Source organism: Lonchura striata, chromosome 1 (genome assembly GCF_046129695.1).
Source record: "Lonchura striata isolate bLonStr1 chromosome 1, bLonStr1.mat, whole genome shotgun sequence".
NCBI classification, from domain to species: Eukaryota; Metazoa; Chordata; class Aves; order Passeriformes; family Estrildidae; genus Lonchura; species Lonchura striata.
The window spans coordinates 61,963,749-61,981,289 of NC_134603.1; the positions used below are offsets into that span (position 1 = coordinate 61,963,749).

A 17,541-nucleotide genomic window follows, 5' to 3' on the forward strand; every position below is an offset into this window, starting at 1 on the left:
TATTTCCTATAATAGATTGTACGATTAGTATTGGCAAGGCCTCAAGCTGCAGTTACATTAGTTTTAATGAGTGAATGCTAACATTTTAAAAAATGTGTTGTAGTATTAAGGATTTTGACCAGGGAGTAAAAAGCAAAGTTTTATTCTCTTAGAGGTATTTTAACTGATTTGATAGAAAACTTATATATCTACTTATACATTAAAAAATAACCAAAACCCCAACATTTCTGTTTCCAGTGAGGCTCTCCTGTGACACCTGTAGTCTAAAAACTTGGTAACTGCCTTTCAGGATAGTGGAGTGTGTGGTACTCCTGACAATAATGGACAATTGGATATGATCAAAAAGCTTGGCTTTGAGAATTAAATAGCTACAGTCACTAGCCTGCTAAAGCACATATTTCTAAAACGTGTCTTCACTGGTGACTCCTGTTTAGGATAATTGCTTCATTGGGCAGACTCACTCTCCCAATAATGCTATTGCAAATGTGGATTTGTTGACTCTATGCCCTACTGCCAGAAAAAGCAATTGATCAGAAGATACCTTTCCTCTTTCCCAGCTCATATATTAAAAAAAAAAAAAAAAAAAAAAAAAGTAGGAATATCCTAGTGGTGATGCTCCCTAGGGGAAGCAGAAGATAGAAACTATTCAGAGGTTAGAGATGGAGAGAGATTAAGTGATGGGTTTAAAAAAGTTATAGAAATCCTTATTTTTTAAAGCCTGAGCCTCAGTTATGACTATACAGAACTAGAGAATTGGTGAGGTGATTGTTTTGCTAACACTGCTAATCCAACCACAATGAGCACACAATTTATGTTTTTCAGTATAAATCTATATTGAAAAATGACTATTTTTCACAAAACTATTTTAAAGGGACAAAAATAAAAAACATGTTAATCTAAAAATGGTACTAAGAAATCCAACTTGACAGCATTAGAACCAACCATTCTTGCTCTTGTTCTGAAGAACAGTCTTAGAAAAAAGCCTCAATATTGTGTTAACTTCTGCTCACAACCATAACTAAAGCAATATGTACTGCCTTGAGAAGTATGTGCTGCATATCCCACCAGTACAGCAAGTCAAATTCACCTTTGAGAGAAACTGACTTGTTGAGCTCAAAAACACATGCACCATAAATGTAAAGGACTTTCTATGAGAGGTGTGAATTTTCATCTTTGGAGTTGAAAGGAACTCAAACCTTCAGGAAAAAAAAAAGGTGCATGAAAGATTTGAATGTTGAGGAAGAAATATTCTGATTTTGTTTGATATAACATTAAAGTACTTAGACTTTAATATTTTTCTTAATGAAAAATTCTCTGGGAAAGCATACTTCATCATTACCAAATAGCTGGGAACATCAATGCACTTGATTACATTTACAATCCAATTTCAAGCTATTCAGGAATAAATTGCCTCATACTGTATAGCAACATGTTCTTTATCACTCTGTCATCCAATAGTCTCATAATACATAGAAATTATGGTTGTAGCACCATTTATGAGCACTTACATTTCACAAAGAGTTTTTGTTGTTTTTGTCACTACTGAGGTTTACCCTTATCAAGCCGTACCATGCAGAAATTTCCATACATAAATTACTTCAAAAGAAATTTTTTCTCCTGGATGTACAGTTCATTAGCTCAGCTTCTTTCTATGTTATGAGCTTGAGATTTAGCTCCATATTCCATATTTATATGAACGTAAATTTTAGAAATATGATTCCTGTTGTTCCTTGGTTGGCATTTTGGCTGATCAGCTCTTATGAAAACCAGGATGCTTATTTTACATCTAAATTTGGATCCTAAGATTACACTAACTATTTTTAAAGCTTTGGACTTAAAATTTATAGTTGTAGCTACTTGGGGAAAAAAAAATCAGAATAATTTCATTTCCACTTATATCACTTTAGGAAATACGGTATCTGTTTATTAATAAACCATAAGCCATATCTGATTAATTTACACTGCCCTGTAAGTATCAGAGATTACTTGGTCCAGTGTTAAATATTCATCATGAAAAAAAAAAATCCTAAACATAAGAAAATTACAAACTGTCTTCTTTCTTACGCTCAAAGACTGAACAATAACACAGAACATTTCTTTAGGTATCCATATGCTGGTTCATTTTCAGCAGATGGTCCCTAATAGATTGTTGTACTGTTGGTATGGTTACCCAAAGCAAATTTTTGGATCTTGACACATCTCCTCTCCAGACTTATGATCTCTCATATATATTTAGTAGAATACAAGTGTATCCTAGGGGAAATCCATCATATAACTTCTTGTTATACACACAAAAAGCTCTAGCAAGAATAAAAAAAATCCTGGAAAAATATAAACATTTACAGTCAGAAAACTGACCTGGAAAAAGATTTTATGACAGAAGTTACAGAAAGAACTGATTAGATAACACAAACTACATTTATGCTAGTTCAGAACTATGTCTACATGGGATTTAAGTGAATAAATGAGTTGTGGCCTGTGAGGTTCTGACTTAAAATCTCTGTCAACATAATCTGGAGAATTTTGCTTCACCTATTTTTAAAAGATTAAGATAATGGGCAATTTTTTTAAACCTCTTCAGGACTTTAGCGAGGAAAAATATAGATTGTAATAAATTCTAAATTCCATAAGTGGCTTGAAAAACTTACGGAAAAGTCTATAGCCAGAGATGACATTCACTCTGTAAGCATCCTCATGGAGGTTTTCAAGTGAGAGATGGGGATAGCAATCAACAGACACAAGCTGAGAAGAGAAGCCAGCAGCACATAAACCCGTAACTGTGTAGCCTCCAGGTGCTTTCTTGTCTCTGTTTTCCCCCCTCAGGGGCACTGTGCAATCACAAGACCTGGCACTTCCCTGCAGCTGGCACCAGGCAGGGTAGGAGCACACAGCCAGCTGCTGCCCACCCTGACCTGGGAGATGAGGATTGCGCACTGCTCAGAGTAACCCGTGTGCCTTGATCCCCAGAAAGAGCCTGGATGGTTTCTTACCCCTCCCAGTTTTCTATACACCTGGTTTTGAGCCACTAAAAGCCATGGAGGTGGGGTGGCCAGATTTGTTTAAAAATGGAGTGTGAAGGCAACAAGCTAAAATGTCTGAGAATTCCTGCACTGCTCCACTCAGGTAATAGATTTGCTTCTCAGAAAAAAAGAAAAGAATAATTTCTGAAATATATACTCAGAGAGATTTCTACAACATAACAAATAATTCTGGAAAGTAGTTGTTTTTCTTCATTTGGAACTTAACTGTCTTATACATGAGATCACCTTTCTCAAAACTACTGCCTTTTCCATTATGCATATTTTCTGGTTTAAGTGAAAAAGATTGTAACATAAAACTCTCTCTTTTACTGCACAGTCCTATTCCATGTCCAGAGCAGACTCACTACATTTTCTCCATGACAGTGGCATTCTGTAGGAAGCTCAGGCTTCACTGGTGTCCTAGTAATCCACATAGGGTAAGAAATGTACATTCTAGAGATCCTAGCAAGCTGTAGTTTTTAAATTATTGACTTTTCTACCACAACATAAAACTTCTAACATTTTCTTGGGCCCATTCTTCATGAAGAAAATGGAAAGAGGTTGCAATTGTAGAGAGAGCTGCACGCATCAGCAAGAGGAACCTTTACATCTTTGTACACCTCAGTTTGAGCTAAAAGAGTCACTAGTAGCTATCAGGTTTTATAGATACATAGTAATAGATACATAGTAATAGAAAGAATAACAGTAAGATTCCGAAATCCTGTGTTCAGATTTTTCACACTGCTTGTGAAATAATTTTGGCCAGTTCAAGTTTTTTCTTGCTGCTTTCTCCATTCTCATTCCTGCTTTCCTTTCCAAGACTACATCCCTACTTTCCAGGCCTCCCATTCTGCCTCTAAATTTCAATCTTAATCTAATTCTAAACCACGCCCAGTCCTTCAATTACAGTTTCCCATTTAAATACCATACTCAGACTCTGTACTCCATCATCATGCTCAGCTTTCTTGATCCCTTCTTACAGACCTTCCTACCTTTGCTGTCTTTGAAATTTAGTTTCCAAGGGAATTTTAATCCAAATTAAGTCTCCTTCTTCAATATCTTCTCCCAGTATATAATACCAAGATTTTTCTATTTTTTTTCATCTGGACAGGCTTCTCTCTTGAAGTCATTGGCAGCAAACCTGATTTCTCCTCTTCAGTCTCTTTCCTTCTCCCAATTTCTTGGCCCTGAAGTTCCCTTGCACTGCCAGCCTCCCTTCCCCATCCTACTGTCAAAAACATAATTTGCAAAATCTCCTACCCATCTTTGCAAAGCATGAAGACCTCAGCTCACTTCAGTAGTCTTATAAGGACCTAGTAAGCCAAATGGACTACAATAAGTTTGCCAGATGGCAGCCTGGGAGGTATAGCAGGCATAGGTTAGACTGATAAGTCATTTTTGATGGCTGTGATTAGTTGTAGCTTTCTTTCCTATGATATTGCCGATACAGAGAAAAGTTTATGAATTATCGTGAAGGAGTAGAATAATGTTGGTAAAACTACAGCATCAAAGCCTCAAGAAAAGAGGCTGCTCTACATCCCACTTGTCATTATATTCTGTATTTATCTTGTAATAATTTTTCAACATAAGGACTTATGCCACCAGAAGTCTACAGCAGTAGTAATAACTGAGTACAATAATAATATTTTCAGTGAAAATTGAAGATAAAACATCCCTTCTCTGATACCATAGTTGAAGAATTAAGTCCAAATAGACAAAGCCAGAGTGTACTCTGTTATGGGTAAGACAAGCTTATCATGGCAGCATCAATTGAGAGGTATTGCACTTTCAAATACAGCAAATGCAACAAGGCAACATTGTGACCTTGATCATCTTCCTGCTTTAGTGTAGCCATCTACAAAGGGCCAAATGCTTGTCTTTGTAGGAGCAGAATTTATAAAATTTATGGAGGCTTTAATACCATTGCTTTGAATTTCTTACTTGGCATTCAGGAGTTGTGCAGGAGCAGTCACTGTGCAGGAGTGCTTCAACACCCCCGAAAACCCAAGACAGTGCAGATCCCACCAAAATAGACAGCTTCTCATCCTTCTAAATTTTCCAGAAGGGCTTGTTCTGTAAATGGTTCAGCTAGCTACAGCTTCCCCAGGACACCACCTGCCCTCCTGCCACTGATATTCTCCTTTCTTGTCCACTGCCAGAAAGGGAAACAAAAAAACAATCCCCACCTCCCTCTGAGAGAAGACCTTCTGCAGCCCAAAACAACAGAAAGGAGATGTATGTAAACCAGAATTGCACCTCAATTATAAGTGTTATAGTTATTTTTAATACTAATTCTATTTCACTTTCCATTATCTCTGCTAACCTCTTCAAAACTCAAATATAATTTATTTCCCCCTACTGTTTTTGTCATTTCCATTTGACAAAAATTGATCCCCTTGCACCCCTCTGTTTCCAGCTAAAACTAATGCATTTTTAATTTGCTTCCTTTGAGCCCTAGCAAGATCAAAGATGGTGACAGAGCTCTGGGAATTTTGCAAAATTTGTCCTTAGTAGTCTGATAACAGAATGAGTATATTCTGAATTTTATTGTTTATTAATTTCCAGTAACAGAAGAGTGGATATATTAAAGGGTAAAAATAAAATAGACTTTGAAAGCTTTATAAACAGCAGTTAATGAGAATCTTCAACTAATTCAAGACCCTGTAACTCATTAAGTTTCACTTTCCATTGAAATACTATGTAGTGTATTATTATTATTTACAATTCTGTATGTTTTCTCACAGTGAGACAGATATCCACTAATCTCTTCAAAAAGCCATGTTATACACCAAAGTGTACAATAAATATACAGAAGCTTGTCCTATCTGATGAAGATAAGCAGATTTACTCATCATATTATCTCCCTTACTTAACACCCACTTTCAACAAATGAATTAACCAGTATTTTCAACAGCCACTCAGAGATTCTTTCACTCTGTGAAGAAATTTCACTATTGACAAATACTTTCCTGATGAAAATATTGAGGATGACAGGCAAAGGTGGTATGCCTAAAGGTCATACAGGTTTTACTGTCATATACAGGTAGTAACTGAATGATCACAATGAATAAGATCCACACTACTTAAAGAATTTTGGAATTTTGTACTTCTCAGTTTGCTCTGTCATGGCACAACCAATTCAGAAAACATTAATGTATTTTTTTCATGCGACACTACCTTTGTGCATTTGTTAATTTAGATACTGTTTGCAAAAATTTGTAAATTTAGATATTGCTTGCAAAAATTTCTACTTTCTGTGCATCCATAGAAAGAAAATACTTTGGCTATAAACTACATCTGCAGAAAATGGAAATGTCATTCTTGCAAGACATAAGTAAAGAATGCCATGTTTTTCAGTCATGTCCTAAAAACACTTTTATCTATCCTGGCAAATCAAAGACCGAAAATATATGACTAGTAAACACTTCTCTGGATAGCTGATTTGTTTTACATAAAGAAAACTGTTGCACTTCATGATTCATACTTATGATTTGGAGTGAGGTATCTAAATAAAGAATTCTTTAAAGCTTACAGAACAAAATGTGCTATTGACTTAGTTCCAGAATACAGAAGAAGGTGGTCTAATAGCCTCAATGTTTCCAGTATAAGTCAGAGCAAAGAAGCTCATTGGTCATCATGAAGATGTTTGAAAGGTTATCTCCCTTAAACTTGTCAGTGTCTTTTTAACTGATCTTAAATAATTTTGACATACAGCTATGCATAATCAATTGCAATTTGCTGTTGGAGATGAGTCCCTTGAAGAACAGGGTCAATAAAGAATTTGAGGATTATGTTTAATTAACAGTGAAATCTAATATTGAGTAGCAAATTGCAGGTCTAAAAGGTAATGTTTAAAAAAAAAGAAAGCAAAAGATCAGTGACAGTCCATTGCAGTACCTGTTGACTCCTATTTGAAGTAGTATGTATGGGAGAAATTATAAAATTCTGAGAATAATAAAGGTTATGAAGTAAATGCTTTTATGTGTTAGACTGTACTTGTGTAACTTCACTAGTTTAAAAATATTTGTACCAATAGATGAAAACATATTTGCAATGTAAAGTTTCATTTCTTAGGAAGGTAAAATCCTGGCTCATCTTTGATAAAAAAAGGAAGTGTTGAATATAGGAAGTGTAAGATCCTTGAAAAAACAAAATTATATATATAAAAGACTCTGGTAGCATAAACTGATATGTTACAGTGGGCTCTTTACACATGTGCAAAAAGGGGGGTTTCTGTTTCACTCCCCCCAGAGTATCATGGTTTTGGTATAGAAATTTTTGATAATTTTAGTTAGTTTTAAGATATTTTGTATTTATGAATAATTTTTTGTACAATGAAATAGATATGATAGAATGATAATGAAATAGGGCAAACCTGAAATGACCAAATAAGTGGATGTGTTGTGGTGCCAGAGTAATAGATCCAGTTCCAGACACAACATGGAATTCCTTAATAACCTCAGACATAAATCTTGTTAGAAACTGAGTTAACTATCTAAAGTTCATTCCTGCTAAGGGAATGATGTACCCTATTGTGACAGACTCCCTACATATTGCAATTGTGGAAAAATAACATAGTGCTAACAAAATAAACAACAGATATTTTATGACCACACATAGCAAAAAAAAAAAAAAAAACACAAAACTGCAATCTGACAACGTTTTGGAACCTTCTCCTACTTAATTTGGTTATATAGAACTCTTTATTGGTTATTAGACTAAAACTGTTTTAGTATGTTCACATAGGAACTGTACTTGGCACTTCTGCTCATTCTATAAAAATATTAATTTTGTTTTTCTGTTTCATGAACATTTCTTTTAATGTTTTTACTAGCAAAATGTTTTCTACTCAGTGTTTTTCCAGTTTTTTAATAAAATAATCTAATAAAAAGTACTTCATGTATGAAAAGAAGCTTAATGGGAAAAATATAATGCAGAGCTGCACTACTCCTAAACTGAGCCTAATCCTTTACAGAAAATGTGCTGTACCAAAAACGACAGAGACACTTATTGTGGTTCAATTCTGACCAGTCTTAGAGTAAACTTATGCAATTTCAATACTAATTAGAAATACGAAGCCATAAGCAGCACTTTCTCTTGCCTCCTCCTACCAATCCATGAGAAATCTTCAGGTAATACCCATGTCTTCGACAGATACGATCAGAAAACATTTCATTAAAAAACCAGAAGGAGACCTCTGGATGCTGAAGCAACATATTAAGAGAGAGCAGAGATTCAAATTCACTTTGATATTTTACAGCCAACTCCACTGTCCACATCTTATTATAAAGACTGGAGGGCTGATTCTTGACTCCAACTCTGAGAGACTAAACAAGAGACCAAAAAACAAGAAACCTAATATCAAACTATTCAGGATCTTTGGATGTGACACATGAACTGTCAGCATGGCTATGGCCATCCAGGAGAGGTATGAAAACAATCAGAAAATTCTATTAACAGGGCAACAAAAAAAGAGTCTATTTTCTCTCACCTTTTTCTTCATTTTTACGTTTTTGAAAATTGCATGAACTCTCCACGTTTTTGCAAACATTGCTCCAAATGCAGTTGTGTATCCCACTGTAAGAATCCATGTTCGGACCTACAAATGTATATACATTAAAAATAGACAAAGTTACTTAGAGATCATAATTTCAGACAACTTTTTCATCAAAACCCGGAGGAAAAAAATATCTGAAGAACTTAACAAAACTGTTATATTTATATTTAGTAATATCTTGTTCATTGCTTACTTGTTTTTTTGTTCATCACTCCATTCCCTCCCTAACTAAAACAAGCCTGGATGCTGAACTAACTATCGCTTTTATATATAAACCCACAAATCTCTTAAAATATTCTGCTTTTTTACTTTTATTGTGTTCTTTGCAGATAGAGGAAAGAACCAGTGGAGAAACTCAAGAGACAGACTATAAAAAGCACTCAGGGAGCTAATATTAACAGCGACATTTTGAACAGAAATGAACAAAGAAATAGAGATGTAATTCAGACTAAATAAGAAAAGATTGTTCTATGTGAGATACGCATCACTCAGTGAAAAACCTGAGCATTCTGGAAAGATAAGAACAACAGATTTTAAATTATTCTATGAGAGAAAATGGCAAAACAGGAACATAGTTTTGGTCAGCAAGCCTCAGGAACAATACCTGAGTCAATGATAATTACTGCAGATGTGTCCTCTGAAAAGGGAGATGTTGAACTTGCACAGAGCAATGATGTAATAGCACCTGTGCTGGCCACAGCTTTGACAAATACAAAACAGATTTTAAAACTAAAATAGAATTTCTATCTTTAGCGTAAAAAAGAGACTAAGGTTTTTTTTGGGTTTTTTTTTTTTTTTTTTTTTTTTTTTAATAGAAAATCTTCAAATTGACCAAGAAGTAAAGAACATAGATTAAAAAAGCTTTTTCTGAAATTCTTCCCCTGCCCATAACATCTTGTACACAGGCCCTTGATTTCAGACTTGCTTTGAGCCAGGATAGCGATCTTCAGAGTTGCAGCAAGCTCTGCACAGCTCTCTCTAATTTCCAGGATGTTTCTGTTTTCATTGCCATGCAGGTTTGACTGATTGAAAGATTTTTTTCCTCTGAACAGGCCATTTTCTTCCCAAAGATGGATCAGAGACTACAAAGCATAGCAGATAGAAGACCATGTAAGAGACACAGCATGGAGCTGGAAGCCAATAGTTTAATCTGAGAGCCTGAGAAATCGCAAGGAGGAGAAATAATCTCATCCACCTTCTAGAGACTCCACATGAACCAGCCCATAAAAAGGGAGACTACACAAAATTGAATAAAGAAGAAAAAAACCAAAGTAGTCTAGAGCTGTTTTATGATATAAAAAAACCAATCTGATTTAGAGAAACGAGGATGTTCTAAGAAAGCATTTGGGAAATATTCTTTAGAGAACATAAAGGCAATGTTTTTCGTTAGAAACCAGCCTAGTTTCATGTCAAAATTCTGGAGATTTTTTATTTGTAATTTCAGGATATGCATATTGATGAGAAACTAGGCCTTTTAGTAAGATTCAAGCCTTGACATCTAAGATAAACCTGAGGAATAACCTAAATGTTTCATATCTAAATACATGTTATTTTTTGTCTTTACAAACTTCCAAAATTTCCATTTTTGTACTCAAAACATGATCTTTTTACACAAAATATTCTGTGGAAAACAAATTCTAATTTTTAATAATGTTTACTGACTAGGTATAAAGGCAGGGAAAAGAAAAAAATATATATTAATTTAAAAACTATTGATAAAGCAATAAAACTACTGCAGTTCCTTAAAATAAATAAATAAGACACACATGGTCCAAAATAATGAATTAGTAAGAAAAAAGTGGTTCTTCAATATGAGACTTGTCAGGCACTAGAATAATTTGCCCAAAGTTGTAGAAGTCCCATCTCTTGAAGTGGTCAAGGCCAGGTTGGATTTGGCTTTGAGCAGCCTGGTCTAATGGGTGGCATCCTTGCCCAGGGCCATGGAATTGGAACTAGATGATATTTAATGTACCTTCTGACCCAAGCCCTTCTAGGACTCTATGAAAAATACACAAAGCACCATGAGTCTAAACATTAGAAAATGTTGTGATGACACATAGAAGACTGTTTGGATATTTGTATCTATATATTAACAACGTAGTGGCATCTAATGTGGTTTATCTGTTGAATTGCTGATAATGACTCATTGACACATTGCTGGGTAATCTTGGTATTAATAAAACCAGTAAAACAATTATGATTAGATTCAAACTACAGGAGTTTTACCACTTTGTGACATTCTTGAATGTGATATTGAAAATGAAACCCCTAAACAAACATGCCAAAAAAAAAAAAAAAAGAAACAAGGAATAGATTTTTAGGCCATCAATTATTTTTAACTTCATTAGTTTTCAACTCTTTGCTGATTAGCCACTATTCTACATTATACTTCAATAAAACCAGTTATATCAGCTCTAAGGGATTTAAAAATACATTTCATATCGTGTTCATACTAGCCAGTTACATTTTTTCGACTTCACATCAACAACCATACTTAGCATTCAATCCTTTTGCTGCTATTAATAAGTATTCAGCTCTTCTGTGTACAGCTTAGTGGTATATTTGGCAAACAGATACATGGTATTTTCATGTATCTAATAAGACTGTTTTGTTCTCACTGAAACAGTAATTGTCTCTTGGGAATACTAATAAATTCAATTATGCTCATAATATGTTTCTAACTCAATATTCAGAAAAATGTTATTTCTATCATGTTTGATTCAAAAAAATTATGTATTCCTGATTGGGATTGTGCATATTAGAATAACATAACTACTGCCTGTATCAGAAATATTTTAGCTTAAATATACCAGGATTTTGTCAAAATGAGCTCATTGTTGCTAAGAAGGAGATTATAAGTTTCAGATGAAAATTAATTTTTAATTTTGAAGAAAATGACCTCAAATTCATCTGCTATAATTCATTAATGCAGCTGGCAAAATGAAAAATTTAGAAAACAGCAAAAGTCTCTGAAATTCTTATATCTGCTCATTTATATTCTTAAATGTATTATACCTTCATATGCTACTAATTTGAAAGAACATGATAAAAATATCAGTAATTGAAGAGCATGACCATGATGTTATACAACTGATCAGCAATTCTGCCATGTTGGAAGTTTCTAACATTGTGTCTGGCCAGAAGCTGAAGAAAATCATCCTTCCCTCAGAACCCACCAAACAAGCAGAAAAATGTCTCTTTAGTAGACAACTCGCATTCAAATACCCGTTCCTAACTAGACACAAAATCTGAAAAAATTCTTTCTTTCTTAAATGGTTAATTCATTACAAAATTCTTGATGCCTTCAATTATGTTAGGGTGTAGTTTCAATTATCTGCTTATACTTCTTGGTTCCCTTTATTTTGAATAAGATGAGTTGACTGTTTGAATATGTCTTGCAAATATTTTTTTTTTCTATAATTTTCTATAAGTGCCAAAGGAAATTATGTAATTTGGTATACAGCAATCAAGTGTTCCTACACAGATAGTAAAATGGAGTTTCCTATGTCTGTTCTCTTTTTAGGTGCTACACTATTTTGCTTGAGGGTCTGTTTTAAAAAACATAATTTAGGAATTTTTTCTTTTTATAAAATATCTGATAAAATCTTTTACAGGTGCATTAACTGTGATAACTAAAAAAACCTAGGAAACATTTATCTGGTGGATAGTACAGCTGATAAACAGTAAATACTGAAAGTATCTCCACAAATAAAAAAGATCTTTCTCATAATGTTCCAGATTTGAAACAGATATAACTGTTATTTAAAAAAAAACCCTACCTTCATCAGATATTAAACTTTAAATAAAAAATAAGCACAGATAGGCTAACAATCTTATGTAACATTACTTTGAATTCAATCCTATTTCCTCTCAACATTTAACTTTATCTGGGCTAGTCTATATTTGCTGCTATTTGATATCTTCACAAAAAATCTGAGCCTTTCCCATCATCTCATTATGGGAATGGTGAAGTGATTGCTAATTACAAATCTGTGTAACAGACATAAAAGTTACTTGATATTACCACTCATTATTAATAAAAGAAGCCATCTTATTGTGAATAATGGGTTAGTAAGGGGAAGTTAGTAAGTGGTGAAAATACCAGAAACACTCTGAATAAAGTAGTAAAAACTTCTGTTTATATATTCTAAGAATGAAGCTCACACACCCAACATTTTAGGTGCTGCTAACTTTAAGGTATACAGCAATATTATTTGAATTAATTTTAAATATTTTATTTTAATACAATTGGAATTCTATATAAAATTATAAAATTAAGTTATCTTGAAAAAAAAATCATGAAAAGTTAAAATTTTTCATTTTTCAAGAAGTGCCATTATTTTCCTTTATTTGACCACCACTGCCTATGCATTCAGAAGACCACACAGTTACAATCTAGCAAGGAATGCCTGGGAAGGTCTTGAATTCATGAAATGTGGTTGATCAAGTGATGAATTTTGCTGTTTTGTTAAATTGAAATAAAAAAAAAAAATATATAACCACCTGAACTGAACACACTACACACTCTGGCTTTTCACATTGCAGCTTTATTAATGCTATATTAATCCAGTTTGCCAGTCTCAAGTGAAAAAAGGAGATGGGATTAAAGATTCAGAGTGATGAATAAAAAGCCAAGTATCAGCACAAAGAACCTTCATGTGTTGTGTTAAAAGCTTCAAACGTCTTATAATTTCTCTAGGTGACTGTTTTGTTTTAAATAATAGTTATTTCAATGAAGTAGTGAAACTGCTTGGTTAAGAATTCCCTCAGTAAAACATTTAGATTATACTCCTGCAGAGGAATCACTCAGGTTTAAGATTCTTGCAAACATATTTTTCCCCACCTCAAGATGTTTTGTGGTTTTTTGTTTGTTTGTTTGGTTGGTTTTTTTTTTTTTTTTTTTTTTTAATAAAACTTACAAATCTTTCTTTTGGAGGACTTGACATTCCACTCTCCAGATTTGTTTATGAGACTTGGATGGATTGATTTAAGGAATATCAATAATGAGTCAGTTCTCCACACACCCTGGGTAGAAGCTGCAGTGCCCACAGGGCCAGGCTGCAGCTGAGCAGCTTGGGGTTATCTCAATACTAGATTTAGGTACTTAAAAAGAACAAATGTGAAAATAAACCATGCTGTGCATTTAGCGCTGGAGAGCACAATTGTCTTTAAGTGGACAATTGCATTGATTTCTGTGGAGTATGCCGGAGTTGGAAAATAACCACCTTCTATTTTTCTTGGAAAACTGAGGACATAATGGACAATTATGATGAACAAAAATGTGTCCTCTCAACAGGTTTTCACTGGGTTATGGCTCTGCTTCTATTAATGATGGCAAAATTGACTGTGTGAACACAAGCAGACCCCATAGAATAAGTTCACCCCTTTGAATTATACTTTTCTCATTTATATCAGACATTTTTGACAAATTTTTATGATTTTTAGCTCATTTTTTAGAATTTGTGTGGCACTAGCACAGATTTCTGTAAAATGTAAGTGGCAATAATGTTGGAGAATTGAATCCTGCTGTTTTCACATCAATTAAATACAGAGGTTCATCACATGCTGTGAGATCTCCTGTAGTGATTTCTTAATATCCTTTAGATCATTTTTCATAGTTAATCTATGGGTAGTGCAAAAGATGTTATCATTTCTCCTGTTTCTTTAATGGGGCTTTAAAAACTGTCTGGTGTTTCTACTGAAGGAGAGGAAAACATTCTAAAAATATTACCTTAATAAATCTCTGGCAAGGTTGTGGTGTATTTGCTTCAGTATATGATATAATTTTGTTTCTAGGATCTTATCAGCCTTATAACTTTTGTCTGTACTCTTCTTTTCTTTACCCTCAAGAAAATGTCATTTACTAAAATAGAAGCTGATCAGACTTGTGTTAAACTCAGTAACATAACTGATGTTGAATTAAATAGGAGTGAGATCAGTCTCAGACTGAATGACAGTGAGAACAATTATGGAAGTGATTATACAGAAAAGGAAGATTAAAATTAACAGCTAAACAATTAAGTAGGAAATAAACTGAAGAATACACACAAAATTAGAAAGGCCAGATGAAAAACACAAACAAAGGCTCTGGTTTCCAGAGACAAAGAAATAGATTAGAGGTCTAAATCCTTTTGCAGTTCAATAGAAGTTGAGTGTCTGTCTGTTGGATTTTCCTTTAAATTCCTGGCCAAAACAAAACAATCTGAGCAAAAGGATTAGGCAAATATAAAGTCTAAAGACAGGAAATACCCTCTCCTTCCCCCCAAAAAAATAATTCCACAACAAACCAAAACAAAACTCTGGCTTTTGGGAAATGCCTGAAGAGCATAAAGGGCATGAATAGGACCCTATTATCAACTACCATCCAAATATCAAGGCCACACAAGCTATTTGGTAGCACAGGGTCTAGTTCAAGAGCCTCTTGCCCACAGAGAAAACCACAGCTTTAGTGGTGGTGCTGCCTACATGTTTTCCTTTCAGTCTGTTGCCTCAAAATTGGTTAAACAGAGGAAATGCAAAGTGACAAGCAAAGACAAAGCAGAAATAAATAAAAAGACAGAAGGTTCATACATCTTCTCCCTCTCCCTGCTTTTCTATTAGAGGCAAGTCCCTCCTTTTAAAGCTGCATTGAGCCAGCTTTCAGAGTTTTAGGAAATTGTTCACCATCCCCCTCACCCTGTAGCCTGCTTCCATCCCTAGGAACCTATCCCACAACAGCTCACAATGTTCTTTTCCTGCCTGTTCCTCGCTACAGTCTATAAATTTCTGTTTAATGTGTTTTTCAGGTGTCTCTTCACTTTCACATCACATGGTAATCCCTACCCTTCAGAGGTTCAGGGCTTCCCTAGTAAGGGTGAAATGTGGACTGTGGAGTTTCACCCTGCCTAGTTGTTCTCTCAGCATGGCAGATATAAGAATATTTTTAAAAGAAACAGTAAAAAAGAAAAAAAATTCCTGCCTTTCATGTTGCAAGGCACAGTCAGAAGTATTTATGACCCATAATTAAGAATAATACTAGTTGCAAATGCTAAGTACATCTGAATATCTGGATACATTTAAAGGTCAAATTTTAAAATGCACCTTTGAGAAGACATAAGGTCTATAATAGCTACTGTTGCTGTAAATGCACATGTCCTCAATACATTTTTCTGAGAAAAACACAAATTCTGGGTAGTCACACACACACTGTAGTAGTGAGATGGACTTTGTCACTGATCTGTACCCTCCTCTCTTTCTGTCGCTCCGTCACACCTCACTGGTTTCTTCTTTCTGGACAAAGAGTGTTTCAAAATCTCCACATCATGGCTGAGGGCAACCTACTGAAATCTAAGAGCCTAAGCACAGCCTGCAGTGTGCAAAAACCTTCATGCCCTTTTTTTTTTTTTTTTTTTTATTTTATCCAAGCCAAAACATTGACCCAGGCTCAGTGAGATCACCTGAAATCACAGAACCTCTGTCTACCTTTGGCAATGCATATAAACGATGCTAACTAGCGAAATAAACAAGACAAAACATGCTTTATTTTAGTACCTATGCAAATTGCAAGACTTAAATCCTCTTATATTTTATGTGACACCCTTGCAGAATACTTTGGAGTGTAAAGGATATTGAAAGGCAATTTCTATCTGCAAAATAGGTATCTCCTATCAAAGCATGAACCCTATATTAAGTTATTCAAGGCAGATTATTTGCCCTTTCCCAATCATTCCAATGACCTAGAGCATTGGGTCTGGAATACAGAAGACAATGAGGGTGACACACTCCCCAGGAGAAAGTCCTGCTACACATCAGAGCTACCAAGACTGAGGAGAAGAGCTGTTCACTCCACTACTACCTAATAAACCAGGCTTTTTTTGGTGGAACTATGGGTGGGAGCAACGTGAAGTACTTAAAACATCTTCAGCCCCAACTGAATAATTAGATTTACTTATTTGAGGAAGATGCATAACAGAGAAGACTATGGTCGTCCTCAGGACCACAGTAGTCTTTTATTCAATAGCAGTTCCAACTTGGAAAGACATTACTCATCTTAAATGCAAATCACAAAATTCTCAGTGGAATGTATTACAGAAGTCTAAACGTTATGATCTTACCTAATATTCTCTCTACTTTAAGTATCTCTATTTAGTATGTCACTTTAAACTCTATTCATAGGATATGTCACTAGCATTGCTAATTTTGAGTCTCTCTTCCATATAATGACTGCTTTCAAATATGCTTCCACTTGCTTGCATTTTTCCAGTCAGCATCACATTTCATTTCACACCCTTACTTCTAACTTTTCCTTTTTTTTTTTTTTTTTTTTTTTTTTTTGCTAATATACCTTGGTGGTTCTGAGATTAAAAACAAAGATAAATTATTCTCCCTCTCTCTCTCTCTGAAACACTTTGTACTTTGGCATACATATGAATGCAATGAAATATTGTATTGCCTTTTCTTTTTCTGTGCAACCAATAAAGTTGCTATTAAGTAAGATATTATCTGATGGTTCAATAATACACTGACCACTTTCTCAGAACTCACTGCTCTGGATCGTTTTAATTCCATATAATTGCAGTTATAAAATATGATACCTAATCTTTAATTCTGACATGGAACAAAATAATGTTACATTTACTGTTATGAGTTCTCACTGTGAAAACACAGAATTATTATGTATTTAAATATACTTGATTACCTTTCCATAAAAAATGGGCATACCAAGATAAAAATGAGTGCGTTTGCAAATCAAGTATCTACTCTATCACTCTGTCATGGAGTCCACATTTTATAATTTTAAAGACTAATATAATACCCTTATTCAGCAAATTATTTTGCTATCTGTGTAAAGTGCTTGCTTGTTCTTAACTACATGTAATCCTTGTTTCTATGTTTCATCATAATGACTTATAGAGGCAAGTCCCTCCTTTTAGAGCTGCACTCAGCAAGCTTTCAGAGTTTTAGGAAATTGCTAAAACTCTGTTA

At 34.3% G+C, this 17,541-nt stretch overlaps 1 protein-coding gene across 1 annotated transcript in view; it reads right to left on the reverse strand.

Moving 5' to 3' along the window:
- The window catches only part of GABBR2 (gamma-aminobutyric acid type B receptor subunit 2), a 453,073-nt gene that overhangs the window by 134,300 nt on the left and 301,232 nt on the right, over positions 1-17,541 (reverse strand). The window contains exon 13 of the mRNA XM_021528727.3: positions 8,512-8,619. Within this exon, the coding sequence (XP_021384402.1) occupies positions 8,512-8,619 (108 nt within the window). The remainder of the gene's footprint in view (positions 1-8,511; positions 8,620-17,541) is intronic.